This window comes from Lepidochelys olivacea, assembly GCF_965140295.1.
Source record: "Lepidochelys olivacea isolate rLepOli2 genome assembly, chromosome: 10".
Lineage (NCBI taxonomy): Eukaryota > Metazoa > Chordata > Testudines > Cheloniidae > Lepidochelys > Lepidochelys olivacea.
The window spans coordinates 23,308,070-23,333,695 of NC_140420.1; the positions used below are offsets into that span (position 1 = coordinate 23,308,070).

The 25,626-nt window shown below is 42.0% G+C and overlaps 1 protein-coding gene across 5 annotated transcripts in view; it reads left to right on the forward strand.

Annotated features, from left to right (window-relative positions):
- LOC311527068 (uncharacterized protein) overlaps positions 1-25,626 on the forward strand; it is a 153,296-nt gene that overhangs the window by 14,618 nt on the left and 113,052 nt on the right. For all 5 annotated transcript variants that reach the window (XM_084640682.1, XM_084640679.1, XM_084640680.1 and 2 more), the window contains exons 5-10: positions 724-889; positions 2,402-2,539; positions 5,192-5,381; positions 6,754-6,881; positions 18,238-18,341; positions 22,615-22,780. In XM_084640682.1, the coding sequence (XP_084496808.1) occupies positions 724-889; positions 2,402-2,539; positions 5,192-5,381; positions 6,754-6,881; positions 18,238-18,341; positions 22,615-22,780 (892 nt within the window). The remainder of the gene's footprint in view (positions 1-723; positions 890-2,401; positions 2,540-5,191; positions 5,382-6,753; positions 6,882-18,237; positions 18,342-22,614; positions 22,781-25,626) is intronic.

Consider the following 25,626-nt stretch of genomic DNA (forward strand, 5'->3'; position numbering starts at 1 on the left):
CTTGTGCCTCTCGCTCTGGTCGAGTACCGGAGTCAATGGGAGAGCACTTGGCAGTCGATTTATCACCTCTAGACTAGATGTGATAAATCGCTGCCCATCGATCCTGCAGGTAATGTAGACAAGCCCTGAGACAGGGACTGAGTTTGCTGCCTGTCCCACACTGGCAGCAAGGACAGATATATATGACCCCTGTTATGGTGGCCAGGCATATGTAGGCATCATGGAAGGAGCCATTAACAAGAAGTCTGTTGGGAAGCCATTCCTCCCCTTTCTGCATGTCCCACAGCTATCAAAGGGCAGCAAGGTATCAGAGGGACAGTATGTAAGTGACACACACACCATGTGTGGCCCAAGATTCACTGAATTTCCACAAGTCTTCACCATTAAGTGGTATTACTGTCTTCCATTCAGCAAGAGCCGTTGCCATTAAGTATACTTAGCCTTAAATGGGTTCCTTGGGAGCTGTCCTGATTATGTCCCAATTAAGTGGACTGGGCTGTGTTTCACAGCAATTCGCTTGATAGTTGGTTTTTTAGAAGACTTGTAGGGTACTAGATGAAGTGAAATAAGAGGGGCTGTTACAAAATGGGAGGATATGTGACAGAGTGAGCCAGTCCCATTGGAGGGATGCTACCAAGTCAAAATGTCTGCATCCATCAAAGCTCTCAAATTCCCATTGCAGCCAGTGTCTGAACCTAGCAGCTGTGAACTCCTTTGTTGCAGGGAAGTACTAGAGCAGCATCCCCTTCAATTTTCTTTCCACGATGGGAAAATTCTGAAGATCTGCCCCCAGCAGTGCGAACAGGCCTGGGTGCTGAACATCAAGCGGGGCATTCTCAGCGTTCTTCAGACATCACCTGCAGCTGCTGGCAGTGGAACTGTTGAAGAGGTGAGCATTGCTGGCTTTTAGCTATCTCCTTTTAAAATGACCAAAAGTTGTTGCTGCTTCATGGCCAGTCAGCAGCCTCTCATGGTCTAAGTGGACTATGTTTCTAAGTGGACACATTGTAAAATTGGCTCTTCTCGGCATTCTTGTTGGAAGTCTAAGCAGAGCTGGCTCAACTACTACTCTGCTACCCCGGAAGGTGGCTCCTTTTTGCTCCAGAGCAGAGCAGGGTAGAGTCATGAAAGGAGACTTGTGCTGTACCTATTCTGTGGGCAAAGTGCAGACTTCCCTCACCAAGGGCCTGATACTGCACCCACTGAAAACAACAGGAGCTCTGTCATTGACTTCAAGGGGTTGCAAAATCAGGCTTCAAGGCTCTTAGCTGAGCATCATTTGAACACTATGTCTGAAAACATAAGGTCAAATTCTGCTGTGTTGCACTAAGGTAAATCTGGAGTAACTCATTGAAGTCAGTGGGTTTGTGTGAGAGCAATACAGCCATATGAAGTCTCAGTGGCACCTAAGCATGTGCCTAATATTGAACATGTGGTTAAGTCAGGGGTGGGAAAATTTTTTGGCTTGAGGGCCACATCAGGTTTCAAAAATTGTATGGAGGGTCGGTTAGGGGAGGCTGTGGCCAAGCCCCTGCCTCCTATCTGACCCCCCTGTTCTCGCCCCCTCATGGCTCCCCCGGGACTCCTGCCCCATCCAACCCCCCCTGCTCCCTGTCCCCTGACCACCCCTGGACCCCCCCCATTCCTGACTGTCCCCCAGGACCTCTGCCCCATTCAACCCCACCTGTTCCCTGCCCTCTGACCGCCCTGACCCCTATCCACACCCCTGACCACGCCCCCGAATTCCCCTGCCTCTATCCAACCCCCCTGCTCCCTGCCCCCTTACCGCGCTGCCTGGAGCACTGATGACTGGTGGCTCTACAGCCGCGTTGCCCAGAGCACCGGGTCAGGCTGCAGCTCTGCAACTGCGCTGCCCGGCCGCCCAGAGCATTGCGCCGGCGGCATGGCATGCTGAGGCTGCGGGGAGGAGGGCCAGCATAGGAGGGTCCGGGGGCTAGCCTCCCGGGCCAGGAACTCAGGGGCCAGACAGGAGGGACTCGCAGGCCAGATGTGGCCCGCGGGCCATAGTTTGCCCACCTCTGGGTTAAGTCATGTCCTGAGTGGGAATGTTTTTCTGAATCAGGGCTTAAGGTACAAAACAAGTGGAGCAATATGTAATATGCATTTAAGCAATTATGTAATTAAAAATCTTTCAGATTGAAGTTAAACCCTCCAATCCGACTTTTAAAATGCAAGATCATCTCACCAGGCCATTTTAAATGCATGTGCCTGCCCATGGTATCTGTGGCAAAGCTAATACACTGCAAGGGACAGTTCAGTTCCCTGAGCCTTTGCTACTTCAGGAAAGCAATTATAGTTAATTGCCGTAATGATCGATATAGTCTGTTTGTGTTGTGTGTGAGTATACGTAGCTTTATTGGTTTTGTATGTTTGTTATTAGATGGATATTCTGGGAAAATGCCCAACCAAATATCAGCGGAAAGGCCCTCTTGTTTTGAAGACAAAAGACTTAAACCTGTGTTCTCACCGGTATTCAGGTTTTATTTCCCTGCAGTCCATAGCTCTGCCTGATATGCTGGTAAGTATTGGGGGATTGGTTGTGGTCCTAACAGGAGTCCTTGCTATTTTCCTGAAGTGATTAAAAAGTGCCAGGCCTGCTAAGTATTTATAACCACATCCTTATGTCAAATATATTTAGTGATGTGTGTTTCTGCTAATCAAAATGTTTCTGATTATTGAAATAAAAGTTACTCAGGCCCAATTACACTTTATGTATGTACATCCCTCCTTAAATCCTCAGAAATAAAACCATGTTAGATAGTCATTAGGTTTATAGGTTTCAGAGTAGCAGCTGTGTTAGTCTGTATTCGCAAAAAGAAAAGGAGTACTTGTGACACCTTAGAGACTAACAAATTTATTTGAGCATAAGCTTTCGTGAGCTACAGCTCACTTCATTGGATGCATTCGGTGGAAAATACAGTGGGGAGATTTATATACACAGAGAACATGAAACAATGGGTGTTACCATACGCACTGTAAAGAGAGTGATCACTTAAGGTGAGCTATTATCAGCGGGGGGGTTGGGGGAGGAGGGAAGCTCTTTGTAGTGCTAATCAAGGTGGGCCATTTCCAGCAGTTGACAAGAACGTCTGAGGAACGTCGGGGGGTGGGGGTGGGGGGGGTGGGGGGGGGAGAGAAATAAACATGGGGAAATAGTTTTACTTTGTGTAATGAACCATCCACTCCCAGTCTCTATTCAAGCCTAAGTTAATTGTATCCAGTTTGCAGATTAATTCCAATTCAGCAGTCTCTTGTTGGAGTCTGTTTTTGAAGGTTTTTTGTTGAAGTATTGCCACTTTTAGGTCTGTAATCGAGTGACCAGAGAGATTGAAGTGTTCTCCGACTGGTTTTTGAATGTTATAATTCTTGACGTCTGATTTGTGTCCATTTATTTTTTTACGTAGAGACTGTCCGGTTTGACCAATTTACATGGCAGAGGGGCATTGCTGGCACATGATGGCATATATCACATTGGTAGATGTGCAGGTGAACGAGCCTCTGATATTCTGGCTGATGTGATTAGGCCCTATGATGGTGTCCCCCGAATAGATATGTGGACACAGTTGGCAATGGGCTTTGTTGCAAGGATAGGTTCCTGGGTTAGTGGTTCTGTTGTGTGGTGTGTGGTTGCTGGTGACTATTTGCTTCAGGTTGGGGGGGCTGTCTGTTAGCAAGGACTGACCTGTCTGCCAAGATCTGTGAGAGTGATGGGTCGTCCTTCAGGATAGGTTGTAGATCCTTGATGTGCTGGAGAGGCTTTAGTTGGGGGTTGAAGGTGATGGCTAGTGGTGTTCTGTTATTTTCTTTGTTGGGCCTGTCCTGTAGTAGGTGACTGCTGGGTATTCTTCTGGCTCTGTCAGTCTGTTTCTTCACTTCAGGAGGTGGGTATTGTAGTTTTAAGAATGCTTGATAGAGATCTTGTAGGTGTTTGTCTCTGTCTGAGGAGTTGGAGCAAATGCGGTTGTATCAGTTTCCTTTGTTTTTGCTGAGATTTGCTGTTGTATTTGATGAACGTTATGTGACAAATACAGCATGTTCCTTTATGCTCATGCAACTTTAATTCGGCCCCCTTGCATTTATGCATTACAGTAATATCTTTAATGGCACAATCACAATCAACTGTATTGTCAGGCTTTCTTCATCATTTAATGCACAGGTTGGACAATGCATAGTCAACCTTTCGATATGTCTGTCTGAGGTTTTTCTGAGCGCCCATCTCCCTAGTTTTTAAGTAGCAAATGAGGCAGCTGATCAGTATTTATTTTTTTATCCTCACTGTTCAATGAGCAGATCCCAGCCTCATTCATAACACACCATTCCCCCTGTGCGGGGAGTGTAATAAGGGTCTTCTGGACTCCTGATTCAGTCACTACATCCACCTGGCTTTTTGACTACATTCTATCTCTACGCAGCTGAGAATGGTTCTTTGGAATGGCAAGACTTAAATAACTTGAGTAGCAGACAGTTTTAAAATGGATTCTGAGCTCTTCTGGCAATGAATACATGTATTTTATTGATCTTCTTTTACTGAGTCATTAATCACATAACTGATTAGCAGACAGCAATGTATGGAGGGACTGGCTTGGTTAAAACTCATGGGTTAGCTAATCCTCCACCCCTCCAAATGTATGATGCTTAAAGAGGTGGTTTAAAACTAAAATTGGAGGAGAAAAATAGAAAGCTGTGGATAAAAAGAGGTGTATGTGAGCTAAATGTCATGTTTTTGGAAAAATCACTAAAAGTTGTTTTAAAAACTCAAGGCTTTCCCAAGCACAATCAGTGTTCATGTCTGTTTTTTACAAACACTAGCAACAGAAATAAGTCAACCACACCTACTGTACGAGCCAGCTGTCAGCTCTTTGACATGAATAGCTTTTTGTTGTACTCAAACCTTTGCTGGCAAAGTAGACCTGGTAAAATTGGTGCCTTATGGAATAAAATGAAACGAGTCCAGTTCATAATGAAAGTTCATGTGAATTCCATTTCAGAAAAGGGAAGTGCAGGTCGGAAATTGGGACCTTATTAATGTATCCTTCTCTAGGAATCACAACAGGTCGAGACAGGAATGTCGCAGAGCTTGGGTCCTCTGTGAAGTCTGTGTTTCCCAGAAGAGATTGTGTGAATGGACAGAGGTTGCAAAGAGTTTTTCTGAAATGTTTGTTTCTCTCAGTTGCAGCAGCAGATCCTGTCCTCCAAACTGGAATGCGCTCAGAGCTTTAAGGATGGAATCCTGGCAGAGGCCAAATGCACTGAATCCAGTCTTGTTACACCTTTCTCTAGGAAGGGCAGTGGGGCGAAGACACAGACACAGTCCTCACTGAAACTACTTCAAGTGGAAGCAGAGATGTTGTACAAAACAGGTTACTTGATATTTCCAGTAACAGCAATTAGTGATTTCCTGGGGAGAGGTGGAAAAAAAAGTATATGGGCTGCCTCAGAACTCCCTTTTTACCAGATCTTTCCTTTCACGTGCTAAAAGGCATGGAACGGGAGACTATATCTGTGGATCTTGGGCTGTTGCCCATTGCCTGCTCTGGGAGACAGGGCCCTGAGGTTCTATAGACCTGGAAGAAAGTGAGTCTCCAAAAATGGTGAGGCTGGTATCCACAAGTGAGAGCTTGCAGATCTGAATTCCTCCATGGCTGGCTCCTGTTCTGTGTCTTTCCTAACCCTGGACCTGTAACACTGATTCAGGCCCTCCCCGATGCACATATTCCCCCTGCAGTGGCAGAGTGTGATGCTTAGCTTTCCCCAGTGTATGGTGCCTAAAATATTAGAAATTCCAATGGTCTTCAAAGGAATATGCCAAGTAGAGCCCCTGTTTCCATCCATTGCCTCATCTCCCTGGGCCTGTCTTCATTAGCAGAACGAATCAATGGGAAGTCAATGGGAAGTTTGCCTAAGTAAGGAGTGGAGACCTAAATGGTGAAACTTCTTATTTTACTGGTGTATATTTCCCTGTAAATTATTCTCTTTTAAAAATAAATCCTAATTTCTCAGAATATTCATATACATATGCTGACATAAGAAGACAAGGCCCCTAAGAGTTTATAGTAAGAGTCCAAACATGTCTCTTTGGCACCCAACATTCCAGTTGAGTTGACTGGGAGTTCAGAAATGGAGGATCGGGGCAGTAACAAGACATAAGTAGATGGGGAGCGATGAAAACAGGCAGGCAAGGTGTGGGAAGGAGAGTATGTGGTTGGTTTTTGTTTCATGTGTGTCTTGTTTGTTCCATGTCTTTCTATGACTTTTCCTTGCAGGTTACATGCTCCCTTAGGCAGTGTACTTAAACACATGCTTACTTTTAAGCATGCAAGCACATCCGTTGACTTCAATTTAGCATATATTTTAGAATTTTGCTGAACTGAAGCTGTAGGTGTTGTCCTCACTGCCAAAAAAGGTGTGTTTTTACTGTGGTTTAACTAATACTTGTTAGCTGTCCTCTGTAAAATCTTAGTGGTGACAAAGCACGGTAGTTTTTAATGTGAGGTAGCTGGGCAAGATCAGTGCTATATCCCTGTCTATGGTAGACCTTATTTATTTAACTTGCAAAACGACAGTGCCTTCTCTACACTAGGATTTTACATACATATTAATTATCCCGCAGTAAAAACCCACCTTTTTTGGCAGGGAAGACATAGCCTCAGAGCATAAGATTCCCTGGGATTTAGTGTTGGCCACAGAAAATATCGACTGCTGCATAGTTGTTTTTTTTCCATGTGTTTCCAGTGGACTCCAGTGATCTCTATGTAAGTAATATGCTGTATGAAAGGGAAGAAAATGAGAAGCCGTCCACAGGAGAAGAGGTGGCTGAACTGGTGCGGAAGCTCTGCTTAGCACACAGCATGAGTTTTGAGGTAAGCCTTCTTTATAAAACATCCACCTCATGTTCTTTAGTGGAATAACCAACCATTTGGTGCTATGATGTGTTTCACACAAGTAGTCCATGACTCCCAGAAAGGAAGGTTAATATCCTAATGTTGTTGTCCCTTTTAATCATTCCATAGGAACAAAGCCTCAGTAGGAAGGGTGCGAACTCATCGGGGATTCAAGAGGCATAGGATGATCTTCTTATTTATTAAGATTAGGATTGTGGTAATCATTGACAGGTTTCAGAGTAACAGCCGTGTTAGTCTGTATTCGCAAAAAGAAAAGGAGTACTTGTGGCACCTTAGAGACTAACCAATTTATTTGAGCGTAAGCTTTCGTGAGCTACAGCTCACTTCATCGGATGCATACTGTGGAAAATACAGAAGATGTTCTTATACATACAAACCATGAAAAAATGGGTGTTTACCACTACAAAAGGTTTTCTCTCCCCCCACCCCACTCTCCTGCTGGTAATAGCTTATCTAAAGTGATCACTCTCCTTACAAAGTGTATGATAATCAAGTTGGGCCATTTCCAGCACAAATCCAGGTTTTCTCCCCCCCCCCCCGCTTTCCACACACACAAACCCACTCTCCTGTTGGCAATAGCTTATCTATTTTGTAGTGGTAAACACCCATTTTTTCATGGTTTGTATGTATAAGAACATCTTCTGTATTTTCCACAGTATGCATCCGATGAAGTAAGCTGTAGCTCACGAAAGCTTATACTCAAATAAATTGGTTAGTCTCTAAGGTGCCACAAGTACTCCTTTTCTTTTTGGTAATCATTGAGAGGTCCCAGGCAGAATCAGGGCTCCATTGTGCTAGGTACTATACAAACAGAGGAAAACGTGATCACTGCCCTGGAAAACTTACAATCTAAATTGAAACAAGGTATAGCAAAAAAGCGTAACAAACAATGGGAAAGAAGGAGGATATGGGTAACAGCAACAAGATTATATGGATTGGTAGGTCAGTTTTTGCACACATGGTTCCAAATCATTTGAAAGTATTTTTTTTAAATAAAGAAAATCAGCTACTCCTGACTGCTGCTCAAATCTACCCATTATTAACCTGCTGACTTCTTGCCGGATTCTGTTTCTACCCGGTCACAAATTTCCTTTGTAGCTTTGGGCAAGTTACTCAAGCTTTCTGTGTCTCAATTATCCATCTGTAAAATAAGGCTCATACTATTTCCCTCCCTTAGTCCCCTGGAGAATTAATTATAGCTAGCATGAGTGAAGGGCTCAAATACTATGGTGGTGAGTGCCATTGTAAAGCTTGCACATATATAAGATTAAATAGTGGTTGTTCCTTGCAGTGTAGTTGCCCAAAGCTTAATGTTTGTTTTCATCGGAGCATGTGCAGTGTTCAGGATCATGATAAATACTTTTAAAATTGTTCCAGAATTAGTCATGAGCTGTAACAGGAAAGACTTAAATATCTATTCATAATTATAGCTCTAATGTAATCATATTACAATTGCTGTGTGAGATCATGCTAAATCACTTTAAAGCAATAGCGCAAAGGTGACCACAATTTCTTTTACTTGTTGCAAAATATCTGGTTTCCTATATCACACAGCTGGAAAATGATGAGTATCTATTTATTTAATATGCTGAATAGATGTTGGCCAAATTAATCCCTGGCATAACTCTTTTGCATTCATTTGAGCTATATCAGAGTTGAGGTTTGGCTCAATTTGTCCCTATGAGAACTCTTTGGGGAGACAGAGAGGAGAGAGAATGGTGTACTGTAGCTACCTTTCAAATCAGTTCAGTGTTTAGGATGTAAAAATATATTCATTTATTTATTCTTAATTCTTTCCAAAATAAATATCTATTTAACTAACCATTTTAAAAGGCTGGAAAAATGTATGAGGTGCTACTTTACATGTAATAATTTTAAATGTCTCAGAGTTTCATTACTCTGTATTAATTTTAATAAAATAGGAGAATGACACTTTCACATGGTGTATAGCTGAGGACCCAAAGTGGAATGTTTGGATTAGCAGTTAGCATTGTCATAAAGCACTGGCTGATGGGTTTGAGTACTGCTGGCATGATCTCGTGTTGAGATTCTCTTCCAGCCTCCAGAATTGAGATGAAAGATCCCTGTAAACGGATTTGTTAAATGTAAAGGGTGTCTTGGGAGCCTCCACTCACCATTTGCTGTCACACATCTTTGTTTTTGGGGAGCAGGGAGAGGATGGCTTCACTCTCTTGCTCTGTTCGTTATTCAGTCTAATTGTGTAACATAGGGACTAGGATGATAAAGTGGTGTTGTGAAGGGCTTGATCCTTGAGGTCAATGGGAGTTTAGCCTAAGGTCTGTGTGATTTGATGTTGCAATAATCCGGAGGGGCCCCAGGCAGGTATATAGGGCGTTGTCCGTAGGCACTGTCCATGCTTGCAGTCCAAGGGGGGTGGTTAATCTGACCCATTACTTACGTTTCAATTACCATAAAGATTATGGATCATATCCTGCTGTCAGCTATGCTGGTGTAAAAGAGCCACTCCAGATTTACATCAGCACAGAGTGAGTGGAGAATTTGGCCCTGTCAGTCCAATCCTGTAAAACATGGATCTCAATGAGAGCTGTGGGTGCTCGATGCCTGGCAGGAATGGGCCCACTTCCATGGGGCCTTAATCCGCTCAAAGCAGCCTAGCACACTTCAAGCAAAACTCTCTTGTCTCCACTGAGGGAGTGTGGACCTCTCAGGCAATAATTGGTTCTGGTCAATGGTTAATGAGCTCAAAGGGTGAGTACAGGTATTTGTTCAGTGTGGCATGAGACTCGGGGTTAAGGGATAGGGTTGGGGAGAGAGGTCACAGTCACAACTGGAACAGGGGGACTCCAAGTCAACCATGCTAAGTTACAATCTCAGTAGTTACTCCTAGACTATTAGGTGGCTCTAATTGTTTGACCCTTGTAACACAGGCCAGCAAAGGCCAGTGAGTAAGAATAAGGCTGGGGAGAAGGAAGGAGGACTGCCTGGATCTTTGTTTGGCATGATAGAACATTCCCTGAGTATTGGGTAGTTTGGCTGCCCCTTTAGCTGAACAGCCGGGAGCAAAGTGTGACTAGCAGAGCTATAAAAGTAACCTCTCCTCCTAAATGAGTGATTAATTTTATATGTGTTGGACCTTGCAGAGGGAATGTGTGATGGCATTTAAGAACAAATTATGAGGCTCTGTGCTGTTTGGAAAATGTCATAATACTGCCACCTTGGACTCAAGAAGCTATTTCAAATAAGGTATGGAGCCTTTTTAAAATGCAGAATCTAGGAGAAAGTGTCCCCAAGGGAATGATAGTTAATTTCCCCAGTAGCCATTGAGTGTCATGTGTGTCTCCAAAAAGTCACAATGACTTCTTGTATGGGAGGCTTGTTTTGTAAATTGCTAAGATTAGCACAAGTAGCTGTTGTCTGTTCAAATGCCCGAAAGAGAGTTAAATTATTCATAATATGCATGTCCCAACACTGGAGACAATTGGTTGTCAGCTGTTTTCACTGTTCCATGGGACTCCTTCTGTGTGACAAGAAGTTTGAAATGGGTCCTGTATTATTCCCCCAGCCCCCTTTTTCTGTTTTTCATTCACCTCATTCCAACCAATAAAATATCCTCTGGGCCAGGAAGAGAGTTATGGGAATGGCCATGGCGTTGTCTGGGAGACTTATTCCTTGGCATCCATGTGTCGCTTATTTGTCTCCCTATTGTCTGGCTCTGAATGAAGCAAGATTATGCATTTCATTCAGGAAACAAAAACAAGAATAAATAGAGAAGAAAATCCCCCAAAACAGTGAACAGTGTGAAGGAGGAGGGGGAAATTGTGTCACTCCCCAGGAAGCTGAGCGTTTTTAAAATGCCATTATGAGAATGGATTGAATTTCAATGTGGATGGAGATTAGCTAATGGACCGTTAACGAAACAAGCACAGAATTAAAAAAAAAAAAAAATCAAAGAAAGGAGAGATGCAACTGTCACTTTCAGAAACTCTTGCCGTGAGACTCTGATGCAGCTTCTGCAGTGGCCTCCATTAACGTTGTGGTACTGGAGTGTAAGCCCTTGGGAATGCAGCCCTCTATTCACCAAAGTGGTGCGGCAAGGACAGTGGCACAGTTAGCAACCCGCACCCCCAGCTCTGAGCTGGATGAGTGACCTCTAGGATCAAGAGGTTAGTTTGTTCTCCATTCCCATTCATTCCTTGGCCTCACTCCTAAAGTGTTCAGAAAAGTTGCTAATTAGTACGAATTTGGGTGGTGTCTGTGGGGTGGACGCTTGTGTGCTGTGAGTTGGACTCATGGCTTTTGACTCTAGGAAGCAAAGCTGAATCCTTCCCTGGTAACATAAGTAATGGAAGAGAAAAGGAGATGGGGAGACAGTATAGATTGCTTTGCTTTTAGCAGCTACGACTGTTCCTTACCTCCTGAACTTGTCAGTACTTACTCTTAGTGCACAGTTGGCCTCAGTTATGAACAGAAAATGTCACATACCCTGAATGCTTAGAAGACAGAAATGGAACAGGTCTGTTAGGTCACCTTGTCCCTCTCAATGCCAAGCCAGGACTGCACCCCACTAAACATCTACTGCTGTTTTGTCCAGTCTAGTTTTAAATATCCCAAGTGATTGGGCTTCTGCCATTTCCCATGGGAGACTGTTTCACACTTTAATGGAGCCCACTGTCAAGCAGTATTTGCAGACCTTAGGTGGACTACTTTTGTATGGATCTAAATAATTCCTCTCCTTCCTTGATGTTTACATGATCCACATATTTGTTGACAGTTATCATGCCTTCCCTTAGCTGTCACTTAGCAAAATGATTGCTTTTAAAATCTTTCATTGTAAGCCATCTCCTCCTCCCAGCCATCAGCCAGTTTTGTTGCTTTTCTATGAACTCCTTGGAGTTTGTCAATATCTCCTGGTAATGCCGTGCCCTGAAATGACTACAATATTCCAGGTGTTTGTGCATTCCAGCTGTTTAAGAGAGGGACCTTTACCCCAGCTTTTACATATGCTGCCTAAAATTGTGTTAGCTTTTTTTTACTACCCTACTGTGTTGTAAAGTTATGTTTCATTTGCTCTCTGTTCCCACTTCCAAGTCTCTTCCGGCATTAATACTTCCTAAGTTTCTCCTTCCCATTGAATATTGGTGGGTTGGATTATTCTCCCCTGAACAGAGATTAATCTGATTTTTCCAAGTAGAATCACATTTTGTTATTTTCAGGCACCTTTGTATTATTCCGCTGTACTCATTGGGGTTCACAGCTCCGCCCAGCTGAATATCTGCATATTTCTTTACTCTTTACTCCCTCTCCTAGACCTTTAATGAAAATACTAAACGATACTGAGCCTAACAGTGATCCCTATGGCACCTCGCTAGGCATCTCGTTCAAGCTTTGGTGTAAATTATTAACCTGTATTTACTGTCCTGCTGGTTTTTAGTCTGAATCACGTTTGTATCCCAGGCCATTTGAATTAATGTTATGAGTTGGGCTGGCTGAAATTTTTTGTCTAAACTGTATTTTGTCAGACTTTTTTTTTAAATAAATGAACTTTTCCATGAAAAAGTACCTATGTTTTGTGAAAACCATACACTTTTTGGCTGAAAACTTTTGGTTTTAGATGAGGATTTTCAGTTTTTCAACATAGAATTTTCCACAAGAAAAGAACTGAATTTTTCAACCAGCACTAGTTGAGAACAAGTTTTCTGCAGACATGCTAGCAATACCCAAATCCATCTATTGCTTTCCCTTGTCCACCAATCCTTATTGCTCATGATTCCATTATCCTCTAGAAGTTTTATGAGTGGTTTTCCTATTTTACTTAGTTAGAAATTAATCATATACATGTGTAAAGCTCTACTATTTATCTATCTTAGGTACTTACATGGCTCCCACGACCATAGTGATGGGAGGACAATCTTTAGTATATTTATCCTCACAACACCACTGTGAGTTAGGGAATTATTATTATCCACATTTTACAGATGAGAAATGGAGGCAGAGAGAGCCTAAATGACTTGCCAGAGGTTACACAGGAAGTCTGTGATAAAGCAGGGATTTGACTCCAGCTCTTCACAAGTCCTAGGTTAACACCCAAACCAATGGACCATTCTCCCTCTCCACTGACACATCCATTGTGAATTCAATAGTATTGTGAGTGTTATAAATCAGCACTGAACTTGGCCCAGAAATACAAATATTCTTTCATTGCTTCACTACAGGTTGCAATGGTCTTTTTTAACCTTGATGTTAGGTGGTGTTGAGATGGGGTAGTCAGGTAAGCTGTAACCTTACCGAGGACCCTTCACTCAGCATTAAAAGTGATTTGTTTTTCCTCTTACACACACCTCAAGAAATTTTGTAATCCTAGCAAAAACATAAACAGTATTTCCCCCTCTTTGACAACATAAATATTAGCATGTATTTGAAATTGGGAGGTAATGTAATAAACCATGAACTGAAGAGATGTTTAGTTTTTTCCAGATAAAAGTATTTTTGTTGATATTAAATACAAGCATTTACTCTGTTTAAATCTTAATACCTTATTTGCTGCCAACCACTAGAGCTTATAAAGTCACAAGGGGTTCAGCTTGATTATTAGTGTATGGGTTTTATGCAAGTATGGTTTCCTTTTATCTGATATTATTAGCACGCTGCTTCTGAATTACATAGTTCCCTCTTCACCTTACTTACTTACTATTGAAAACTGAAGGTGTCTTAGATTTCTTTCTTAAATTGAACATGTGTTAGAAAAATATAACTTCCTTGAATTGAAGATGAGTGCTGAAATGAAGTGGAGTTGGTCTGATGACGCCCCTACATTATCATTGCTTGGGGCATTTTTCCCAATCTCCTGAAATGCTTTCTTTAGACCCCAGTCATCAGCAATTCTTTCTTACTTTGATTGGACACTTTCATCCCTTTCCTTCTCTGTCAGACCTTTCTTTAGTTGTCGCACATTTCCAGTCAGCTAAATCAGGGCCATAATAAGGTTAAGCATTTAAACATATGCTTAATGTTAAGCCTGCATGTGCTCCCATACCCTGTTCATCAGAGAACTAATGCCCCGATTCAACAAGGTATTTCAGGGTGTGCAAATCCCAATGAAGTCAATAGGACTTCAGCACCATCTTAAAACTGTTATGTACTTGCCAAGTAGGGGTGGGATTAAACACACGCTTAAGTGCTATGCTAAATTGGGGCCTATATAGTACATGTAGTTAAAGTTAAGCTAGTGGGATACAGATATTAAAGATAGCAGGAAAGTTACAAGTCCTAGGTCTTAGGCCCTGATCCAAAGCCCATTGAAATCTGTGGCAATTTTTCCATTGATGTCAATGGGTTTGGATCAGGTCCTTTAGTTATTGCATTAGTTTAGAATTGAAACTGGGTAAAAGTTTCAAAAGTGTCTCAAAGACTTAGGAACCACAGTCCTATAGAAGGACAGTGGAGTTTAAACTCCTACAGGATTTATAAACGTTACCCATTATTTGTTATGTGTCCATTTATAAAGAGCAAAATAAGTGTATTATTCAGTCTAAAAAGACTATTATTAGAATAAAGGAAGCAGCAACAAGGAAGAGACACAATAAAGAGAGAGCACAGTGTGTGTGGATGGGTGTATCTCCTTCTCACTGACTGCAGCACCTCTGAGAATAAAAAATGGCCACCCACATGCCCCAGTTAGGAGAGCGTTTAAGCATAGTGCGTAAATCCATCTGTATTCAGCAAAGAACTTAAGTGCTTGAGTCCTATTGACGTTTTGTAGCTACAGTCAAGACTGCTAAGATGCATAAGACCAATTTGTGAACCCCTTACTGCACTGGTCAGCAGTTACTCACACAAGTGCTCCCGTTGACTTCAGTGAGGCTACTCATGTGAGTAGCTACTGGGTTATCACCCTCATGCCCATCCCTTGTACAGTAAACTTCTGACCCAGATTTTTACCAATGCTTTGGAAGAAGTCTATTATATACTTGTCTGGATGTTGTGCTGGATACAGGATATCAATGACTCTCCTAAGTTTATAATGTTCAGGGTTTGGTGGTTTCATTTTTGAAGGTGCCTGTAAAGATAATGCAGGAATTATCTTTTTCTTTTCTTTTTGTTGGTGTATTTTATTTTGGTAAGATTAATGTGCTATTGCTGAGCATAGTCCAGTTAGAACAAAACCTTAAAGAGTAATACCCACACACCGATCTGTGAAAGTATTCTCAAAAAAAGGTATATGGTAAGAGATTACTCCATCTGCTTACATAGTGCCAGCTTCTTTTTAATGAAAACCTCCTGGCAGGCTTTAATGAAAATCTAATTCTGGCATGGGATTATAGCACGTTCTCGTTGCTCTTGGAAGCAGTTCTGGAGCTCTCATTTTCCACATAAATAGTAAGAAACATGTAAATGATCGGGCTGTTTACTGAGGAGGCAGTTCTGTGTAGAAACCCACTGCAAGTGTACAGGATCACAGGAAATTTCAGGACAGCTAGAAGTTAGGGAGCCAAATTAGGTCTGCCCCTTTCTTTGGAGCTTTGATTTGGCAGAATTAAACCACTCTCTCTCTCTCTCTCTCTCAATCTCTGTGTATATATTTATATATATATATACACACACACACAAGACCCATAGTGATGTCTTTCGGGTAAGAATAATATTTTTACTTTACAGCCTTTCAAATCCGAAATGAATAATTTAAATTAATCCAATTAAAGTACAACACCAACTAAAGCTTGGACACCTTAAAATGTATGGCATGTTAAAAGAAACACACAAGTCTCCAGGTGTAATAAAATATCATCCTAATCCTACAGGAGATCAAAAATACTTGGAATAAATAGGGTTTATCAAAATCAGAGGTGTTATTTGGTAAGTAATCCCCTTCCCACCAGAGGACAGTCTGTATGTGGTTAACAGGGAGTTTCAGATAATTGGGGTTTGGATAGATAAGACTCCTGTATAAAAATCAAACGCACACTGTCTTTGTTGAGCATGCATAATTCTATTTACACTAAGTGAGTGGTGCGCACTATGCGGAGAATACAGACCTACGTTTGTTTAATGTGGTTTCTTGATGCACAATTTTCATTACTTTCAAGTTGTATGGTCTTTGAGGGTTTGTTTTAGTGATTTCTAGCTTGGAGCATTTGTATATGACAGCGGTACTGACATAAAAAAGGGGGACTAGCTCCGGTAACCAGATGAAAAGAGAATCTACCACAAGTATTTGTTTCAGGGAAAAGGTTTCCATTAAAGAAGGAGACAATCAATCACTTGTGAGTTTCCATAGTAAATCTCTACACAAAAGTTGAAAAAAATCAGAACACGTGACTAGAACTGTACAGGAACTAGAATTTCCAATTTGCAGGCAATTTAATTTTTAGATGTTTTTCTAAACTAAATTTAATCAAAATTGACACGTTCCCCTGGAAAGATTTGATTTTGAAGACATCGTATTTTCTGATGGAAAAGTGTTCCATCAAAAAAAATTTGACCAGCTCTAAAAGTGACCATGAGAACTACAGAGAAACATTTGCTTTTCTCCAAGTGTATCCATCTTAAAATATCACAGTTGAATATTGGCCAAGATGACCAGGTAGATTCCAAAATAAGTCTCATCAGGAGTAAGCATGGAATAAAGAGTACTGAAAAACTTTACCTGGAAAATGTTGTCTTAAGAGTAGAACTCACCACATCCTGAAGGAGGCACCTGACTGGGGAAAGAAACTATGGTCAAAGAATAAATGCCAGACCTGCAACAAACAAGCCCATAATTAGATACAAGATACTTCACTAAGGTGGTGAGGGGAGTCGCAGCCCAGGGGCACTGTGGGTGCTGGGCAGGGGACGCGGCTGCTTGGCGGGGGGGCCATTGCAGCCCAGGGGCCTCCGCTCTGCCCCAAGCCCTGGTTCTGCAATTCCCATTGGCTGGGAACTGCAGCTAATGGGAGCTGCGGGAGTAGTGCCTGCAGGCAGAGGTAGGAGCCTAGGGAGGGGAGTTGCTGTTGCCCTTCCGGGGAAACCCCCCACCCCCAGTAAGCACCGCCCCGGCCCCCAACCCCCAGCCCTGAGTCCCCCCACACCCAAACTACTCCTGCTGGGGAGTGGGGGTACCCGAGACTGCCTGAGCAGCAGCCGGTATGCCTGGCCCAGGGTCGCCTGAGCTGCTCAAGTGGCCCCCGGGCCAGGCACACAGGCCTCTGCAGATGTCAGGGAGGTCACGGAAAGTCACGGAATCCATGACCTTGGTGACAAACATGGAGGTTTAACTATGACCATTCCTGGAAGGGATGGCTGTCTGCAAAAACTGGCCAACTGGACAAGATCTGCTTGTTTAGTTAAGCTTGTTTCCAACATTGGGCTTTGGAGAATGAAAGTTAGCGCTAATAGTGCATTATACATCCAAAGGGGCCTTGGGAAAAGCAGCCCTTCTTCACTCCTTATCAGTGTATCATAGACTTACACAATCTAGTTCAGTCACTCTGCTTTTCAGTGCCTTCTTAGAACTGGAACACTTGATTTAGTTCCAAACCAGCGTTCTTTTGCTCCAGCTACATGTGCATTGATGTGGCAATGAACTAAATACTAAAAGAGGCACTGTTCAATTTAGGCCCAAATTTTAACGTTTTAAAATAAATTGACATGAAATAAATTCTCTCAGCTTTGCGTGCGCTACTTCACAGAGGGAAGATGTAACCATTACTAAATCACTAAGATAAATGATGTTTTGCATAAGTGCTAGGTATCATATAATATTACACTTTGTGATTGTATTGTTTGTATTGTAGTAATGCCTTGGAGCTGCAGTCATGCAGCAGCACCCCATTGTGCAGGGTGCTGTCTGCTAGGTGTAGCTGCTGTATCTAAGAGCTCTGTGTAGTTCAAAAGCTTGTCTCTCACTCCAACAGAAATTTGTCCAATAAAGGATATTACCTCACCCATCTTGTCCCTCTAATATCCTGGGACCAAAACTGCTATAAGAACACTGCAAACAAGTGCCGTTCAAACACAGAACAAAAAGATGGTCCCTGCTCTAAACTGTACCCAGTTACACTGTCATTGATTTGTATTGTGGTAGTGCCTTAAGACCCCTAACTAAGATTGGGACCCCATTGTGGTAGGGACTTTGCAGACAGTTAGAGGCAGTCTCTTTCCTGAAGAGATTACAATCTAAACAGAAAAGACAGACCAAAGGAGAGGAGGAGAGGCAGAACCACAGAAGAGGGGTGGCCAAAGATGACACTGCAGGCTCAGTGGTTGAGCTAAATCCCACTCCAGTGCCCTATCCACTGAACCATGCTTCCTCTATAACTATTATATAACCTGTACTGTCGTCCTTTATTTCTAGACTGCAGACCTCTTCATGAGTCTGGTGTTTGAGCTTCGAAGTCTCTCTGCTGACACTTTAATAGGCCTTTGGCATAGATCTTCATTTAAATGCAGGGACAACTGGTAAGATTCCTTTAACAGTGATTAGCTGTATTCTTTGAAAGTAAAGAAATGTATTTCCTTTACCTTTATTTTGATCATATCCTACGCCAAAATAGTTGTGTTAAGTTCTGCTCTGCTCTACTGTGAGTCTTATTTCAATGACCGAAAGATGATGTTCCCCTTCAAGCATGCATCTCAATAACTTTCCAAAGTATGTATCAGAGTGTCTTCAAACAATTCCAAGACCCACTTCCCACAAAGCCAGGTGATTTCTGTGACAGAATATAGTGGTAAGTGCACAAGAAGACTTGCATAGCTCTCCAAAAGAAAGGAATCTGCTGGCTCATATTTGAAATAAGCTTCTCAAACTGTCAGTGGCAAAGCCCTGTCTTGGGTTCACAGGTATGTGTTTTGAGATGTGCTTTCAGACAGGATCAATGGTCTTGTAGTTAAGATGCTGGATTGGGATTCAGGAGATCTGGATTCTATGACCAGTTTTTCTACAAACTCCCTGGACTCCTTGGTCAAGTCCCTTGATCTCTCTGGGCCTCAGTTCTCCATCTGTAAAACAGGGATAACAATGCTTCATTTCTCTCATTCTTTGTGACTTGTCTGTTTAGATTTCGGGGCAGGTAAAGTCTCTTACAATGTGTTTTTTGGAGTGATCTGAACAGTGGGGCCCCCATCTCTGTTGGGGCCTTTAGATGCTGCTGTAATGTAAATGATAACCATGGTAGCGTCTCCTATGAGTGGAACACTATACAGCCCCTGCTTATATTTTACCACCTAGCAGGTCTGATTCTCTTCTCTTCCAAGGCCAGAACGGACCATTGAGATAATCTAAACTGAACTATATAACAAAGGCCATAGAACTTCCTAGAGCAGATCTTTTAGAAAAACATCCAATCTTGATTTTAAAATTGTCAGGGATAGAGAATCCACCACGACCCTTGGTAAACTGTTCAATGGTTAATTACTCTCACTGTTAAAAATATATGCCTTATTTCCAGTCTGAATTTGTCTAGCTTCATCTTCCAGCCACTTGATCGTGTTCTGCCTTTCTCTGCTAGATTGCAGAGTTCATTATTAAATATTTATTTCCTAGGTGGGTACTTAAAGACTAATCAATTCATCCCTTAGCCTTCTTTGTTAAGCTAGATAGAGTGAACTCCTTGAGTCCATCACTATAAGGCATGTTTTCTAATCCTTTAATCATTCTCGTGGCTCTTCTCTTTATGCTCTCCAATATATCAACATCCTTCTTGAAGTGTGGACACAGTATTTCAGCAACATTTTGCACCAGTGTCAAATACAGAGGTAAAATAATCTCTCTATTCCTACTCAAGATTCCCTTGCTATGTATCCCAGGATCGCATTAGCCCTTTTGGCCACAGCATCACACTGGGGGTTCACGTTCAGCTGATTATCCACCACAATCTGCAAATCTTCTTCAGAATCACTGCTTCCCAGGGTAGAGTCCCCCATCCTGTATGCATGGCCTACATTCTTTGTTCCTAGATTAATACATTTACATTTAGCACTATTAAAACACACATTGTTTGCTTGCACCCAGCTTACCAAGTGATCCAGTTCACTCTGAATCAGTGACCTCTGACGTCTTTATTATTTACCACTCCCCCAATTTTTGTGTCATCTGCAAACTTGATCAGTATTAAACTGGTGTAACTTCACTGCCTCTAATGGTGTTGATTCTGACTTACACCAGTGGAGGTGAAAAGAGACTCAGGCCAACAGAGTCAAAGTTAGCACAGCTGTATGAATGTAAATCAAGGCAAGAATTTGGCCCAGAAATCTATAGGGCATGGGTGTATGAAATTAGATTAAATACAGTGAATGAGTCCATTGAAAACAGTACAAATAGTATGGGAAGGGGGAGCACATAGAAGAGGATTTCTGTTTCAAGGGTGTTTTATGTGTATCTTCTACAGTTCCCAATTTAATGTGTTTGGTATTTAATGCCAGTGCTGATAAATGTGGCCACTGTTAATGGTATCCGTGTAAAGCCTTTTCCACTAGAAATGCCCTGCCAGTGCTGGTCATTGATCCAGCACAGTATGCAGAGTTGCCTTCTCTGTCCACTTCCTCACGAAGAGAACTTTCCAGCCATTCCAGGAACAATACCAATGGGAAGCTCAGGTCATGCTCAGGTTACATCTGGATGTAAATCAAGATTTATGTTGTTAGGCACCTGCCATAATGGAAAAATATGGAAAATCCCGGTTAAGAAAATCTCACTGGGAACATTATGAACTTTCTAATGTGGAATGAATTAGAAGTGGCAGCTGCTCCAGATGTGCTTCATTAGAGGAATAAATCTTGATTGATGTTCACCAAAGCTGATGTGTTTGATAAGGAAAAGTAACATGTTCAATTTGTTTTACAGCCATCTATAGTCTGTTCCCAGAATAACAGTGCCAATTGTGCAGGAAATGTGATTGGTGGAGTGGAGGATGGGATATTTCTGTGTGTGTTTGAGGGTTTCACTAGACACTGGGAGTCTAGCTATTTTTGTTCAGTTCTCTGGGAGTGTTGTGTTTCTAAAACATTGTCTCAGTCCTGACATTTTTGCATGCCCAAACAAGTCATTTTTGTTTCAATTTTTATGCATCTTGTCCAGCTATTCCTTCTCAGTTAGTATAAATCAAACAATCTGGAAATTATGTATACGTGTTGGTTGGAATCAGGGCAAGGAGAATCCTACCTTGGTGAAATCATGAATACCTGGACGTTGTCAAATGATTATTGTTGTGGGCACATTAAAAGGTTCTGAGGTTTGGTGTAGCTCAAGATAAGTACCAAACAGATGCTTAACCCAACATTATCAAACCTTTTGAGGTTGCAAAATTGGTCTGGAGGCAACCTTATTAAAAAAAAAAGGTTTTCTTATGAGATTTCTGCCACTTCCTTCCTTCAGTCCTACCAGAAATACCATGACAATAGCAGAGGAAGGTGAAAAAGAAAAGTAATTTTAAAGTGAACAGAACGTTTGGATTCGTTTTTGCAAAAGTTTTGGTCTGTTCTTAACTGATCCAAACCAGTTTGCCTAACCCTAAAATTATATCCTTCCTAATGGAATGTTCTTTCACCAACAATGCTGACTGCATGCAAGGAAGGTCAAAAATCCCTTTCAAGCCTTTCCAGAGCTGACTAAAAAAACCCTCAACCAATGTCCACAAAAATGTCGTCGATAATACTTTCCCAGTTTTGATTGAAGAAACTTTTAGGTGGAAATTATTTCCTTGATATAATCTAGAGTTGGGCCTCACTCACAACGTTTGATCAAGGTCCAAACATCTCTAATATTGGGGATGGTTCAGATCTGAGGGTTTGGATCTTTGATAAGGCTTAGTTCTACGCTATTTTGGTCAATTAGTTTGTCCCTCAACTTCAGTAAGAGTGGGATCAGGCCTATAATCTTATTTTTCTTCCTCCTTCTGACAATGTGGGCTTTCTTAACAAATACAAGTAAATATATTGAGAACTGCAAGCATAGAAACAGGCATTTAATGTGCTTTCAGGCCAAAATATTATCTAGCTTAGACTAAATTTTCTGTACAGCTGCTCTGGATTTGTAACAATGGTTCATGCTTCACTTGACACAAACATGAAAAATTGGCATTAACTCTACATTAGTTATAAGAAAAACCCTAAATCACTTAATTTCTCTCATGCTGACAAATAGCTACATTATTCTTCAGAGAAAAATCACAACTGTAGGTCATCTTCTGCCGATAGTAGTCTAAGGCTTTATCTACATGGGAAAGTCTTACCAATTATACCAGTATAGCTACACCAGTATAGCCCCCTGTGTGGACATTCTTCTTCTGCTATATAAATACCTTTTTTCAGTTTAGCAATAAACACCTTCCCAAGTGACATAATTCTGAACTGCAGACATAAATGACTAAGATTTGAGACATTTCAGTCTTTAGGTGCCCAATTTGAGACATCTTAGAGGGACCTATTTTTGAGAGAGGGACGCTGAGTCCTTTCTTGAAAATCAAGTCCCTTGAGGAGACAAAAAACTTGGGATGCCCAGAATCACTAGTCACATTTGAAAATCTTGGCCTAGGAGGTCCAGCACTGCACCCGCTGAAATCCATGTCAAACCTCACCTTGACTTTTGTAGGGTCAGGATATGCCCCTCAGTTTTTTAGTGGGCTTTTATTTCCATTGAAGCAACCTCAGTCTCAGGAAGACAGAAGGCAAATATTCTTTGACTCTGAGGTACTTCAGTTCATGTAGGTTTTGATGTTTTTCTGTTGTGTTTCAGGCAGCCGCTAGTAGATGCTCTCCCATCGTGTGCTACAGAGGCCTGTGTTGTCCTGATGAAAGAAATTATTGTTGCAAAAGAAGTGGAAGAGGACAAAATGGAATCTTTCCTTTGGTCATTGTCATTCATTCCTGAGCCCACCACAGGCATGATCAACTCTCTTGCTGTGAGCAGACAAGTTTTTCATTTTATCATTAAAACCATCTGGTTCCTAGCCTTGGCATTTAGACTATTCGTCTCACTCACACTCAGATTTACACGAAACTCTGCTTCTGGAGGTGATTTTAGTGATGTGTTCTGGGAGTGGACTGAAACTACCAGCTCATTTCATGTAAGACTCCAGCAGAGGGTGCAAAGAGCCTTTAGTTACTGGTGTTTGATTTGAACCAGCAGCATAGAGATAGAAGGGAAGAGACTGAACTGGCCCCTCATGGGTGCTCTCTGTGGGTCAAGGTAGAGGTTCAAAGGCAGGACAGTGTGAGGAAGCTGCTATTCTTGCAGGTTCTGCTCTCCCTGTTTTTTGGATAGAGGGCTTCATTCTCCAGTGCTGTCAATTCAGCACTTTTTCACGAGTATTATAATGAACACCCACAGACATTCCAGGCTCACAGCTACTTTTCAGATTTTGGCTTGTTAGTTGATTACATGTGCTGAGTATTCACATTTTTATAGTGTGGTTTCCCCGTAAGGTAATATGTAATACAGTCCCTATGTGTATTACCATGTATACCACGAATTTCAGCTCAGAATGGCATTTGTCACCTTTCATGTATCATTTTCCAAGATTTGGAGGAAAGGATACAGGGAATTTTACATACACCCTAAAGGGCTCTAATGCTCTATGGTTTTTACATTGCACAATGCCCTCTTCTTTGGGCTTCACTTTCTGCAGGACACTATTATTGAAACTGCTGTAAATGGGCTTTTTTTTAGTGATCGGAGAGCCTCAAAAGATTTGGTTCAGTTTGTGTGCTTCTCTGAAGAAGTAACCACATTTCTTGGGTATGCAAAATTGAGCTCAGGATTGAGCTAAGAATTGAGCAAACTGGCAATGTGTTTGCAAGATTCCAAGTACTTCCTACATCTATGCAGACTGGAATGAGCAACCTGTCTTTTAATATTTCTACTCTGGGATCATGAATAGAGGTGGGTGTCTGTAAAAAGGAGAGAGCTATTGCAGCAATTCTCACTTAGTTTCCTCTGCCTGAGCAGCATTCCTTGTGATTTGTTTTTTTTAGTGACTGGAAAACAAGGTAATAAGACTGCTGGATAAAATAAATAGTAGACCAAATTCTGACCAAGGTACACAATATTCCAAACTTATCTGTGGAAAAATGGCCATTCTTCCACAGCCCCTGCAGTGAACGGGGGACCAAGTGTAGGAAGGGAAGCAATGGGGCATGTTATACCTTTAGCATTTCTTGCTGGCTGACTCATGTAGTTGGTACACAAAAGTCCCATGGGAATTATTCCAGTTTTCAGTTATAATAAATCTCAAATACCCTGGTGGAGAAAGCAACATCAAGGCCAGATGGAGCATGTGGAGGCAGACAGGAAAAGCTTGCACAGATTCTTCTGTCCACAGCCAGCATCAGACCAAAGTGTAGAAATTACAGGCTGCTCCTGGCTGGGGTACCTTGGAAACTGGCTCCATGTGTGTGTGTCGTATCTCACAGCCGCTGAAAGGAGGAAGGAAGGAAATTCTATTTCTTACCTTTAATGGGGTAGAGAAGCCTAATGGTTCAGGAGGCAATGGCCGTAACTCATGACAGAATCTTCTTGCTGGATTTATGCAGGGGGATTGTGAATGTCTGATGTATCTGTGCCCAGTGAGTGAGAACTTGGGCCTGGTACATTCTTCCTGAGGTTGTCCTGTTCCATTTCAGGTGGGGATAGCTTAATAGCTACTTCTGTAGTTGACTGTGTTTGAGAAGCCTGAGTTCACTTTGAGGGAAAGTCAGCAATTGCAAATCATTTTTAAACAGTAAAATAACTGCATGGGTCTATTTGGCTTGGCAGCAAAGGGCCCACTTATTGGTCAGACTCATGAAGAATCATTCTCACAACTTGCTGTTCCCTATCAAACAATTACAGGCCAGGATAATAAAGCGACAGCTGCCAGAGCTTTGAAGGCTTTCCAGAATTCCTACTTCAGATAATTCATATCCAGCTCATTTAGCCTTCTGGGTCATTGCTTAAATTATGGGATTTTCAACAAAACCATATTTACTTCGGGGTGTATGGAAATATGGGGTTTGACTACAGCTTTATGGGACAAATAGAAACATATTTTGTGTCTTGGACCCACTTCGCTTCCAGTGCTCCTCTTCTCCAAAATGCCTGTAGTTGAGAAATGTTTACAATTCATGGCAAGTTTGTGCAGTGGGAAAGAATCTGCTAATGATTATGGAATACAAACAGTTCAGAGTAGGTTCCCATGTAAGCATATGGGCTCTGTTCCCGAAAACACATGTCTCTTTACTCATACAAGTGCTCACACTGAAATTTATTGTATGGTATGTTAAAATATTGACTGATGTGCACGAAATGAACAGCTCTGGTAGATGCACATAAATTCATTACACACTGACGTCATAAAGAGATGAGGTTGAATTTGTTAGTGTCCTTAGAATGCTGGGACCACAACTTTCGATGCAAAGTCTCCCTCTCTCCCTCAGCAGTAGTTTTTTCTGTCTTTTGCTTGCTCTGGCCGTTCCCTCCCCCCCACCCCCCCAGATGCTTTTCCTGCTCCATTTCTTCTTCCTCTGTCCACCCTCTCCAGCTGCTCTTTCTCTCCTTTCCTCCCAGGATTCTTACTCTTGCTCTCAGTCTGCTGGTTGGATCTGGGTTTGCAATGTTGCTACAGCAGCTTTTAACTTTCTATTTAGAAAGCTAAATTGGGAGAGGTTTGAAAAGTTCTTGGCTGGTCTCTTATTACGTAAAGGGCAATCAGAAACTGCTTGATTGCCAGTCAGTGCAACAGAGACCTGCTACTAGAGGGCACTTTTTAAA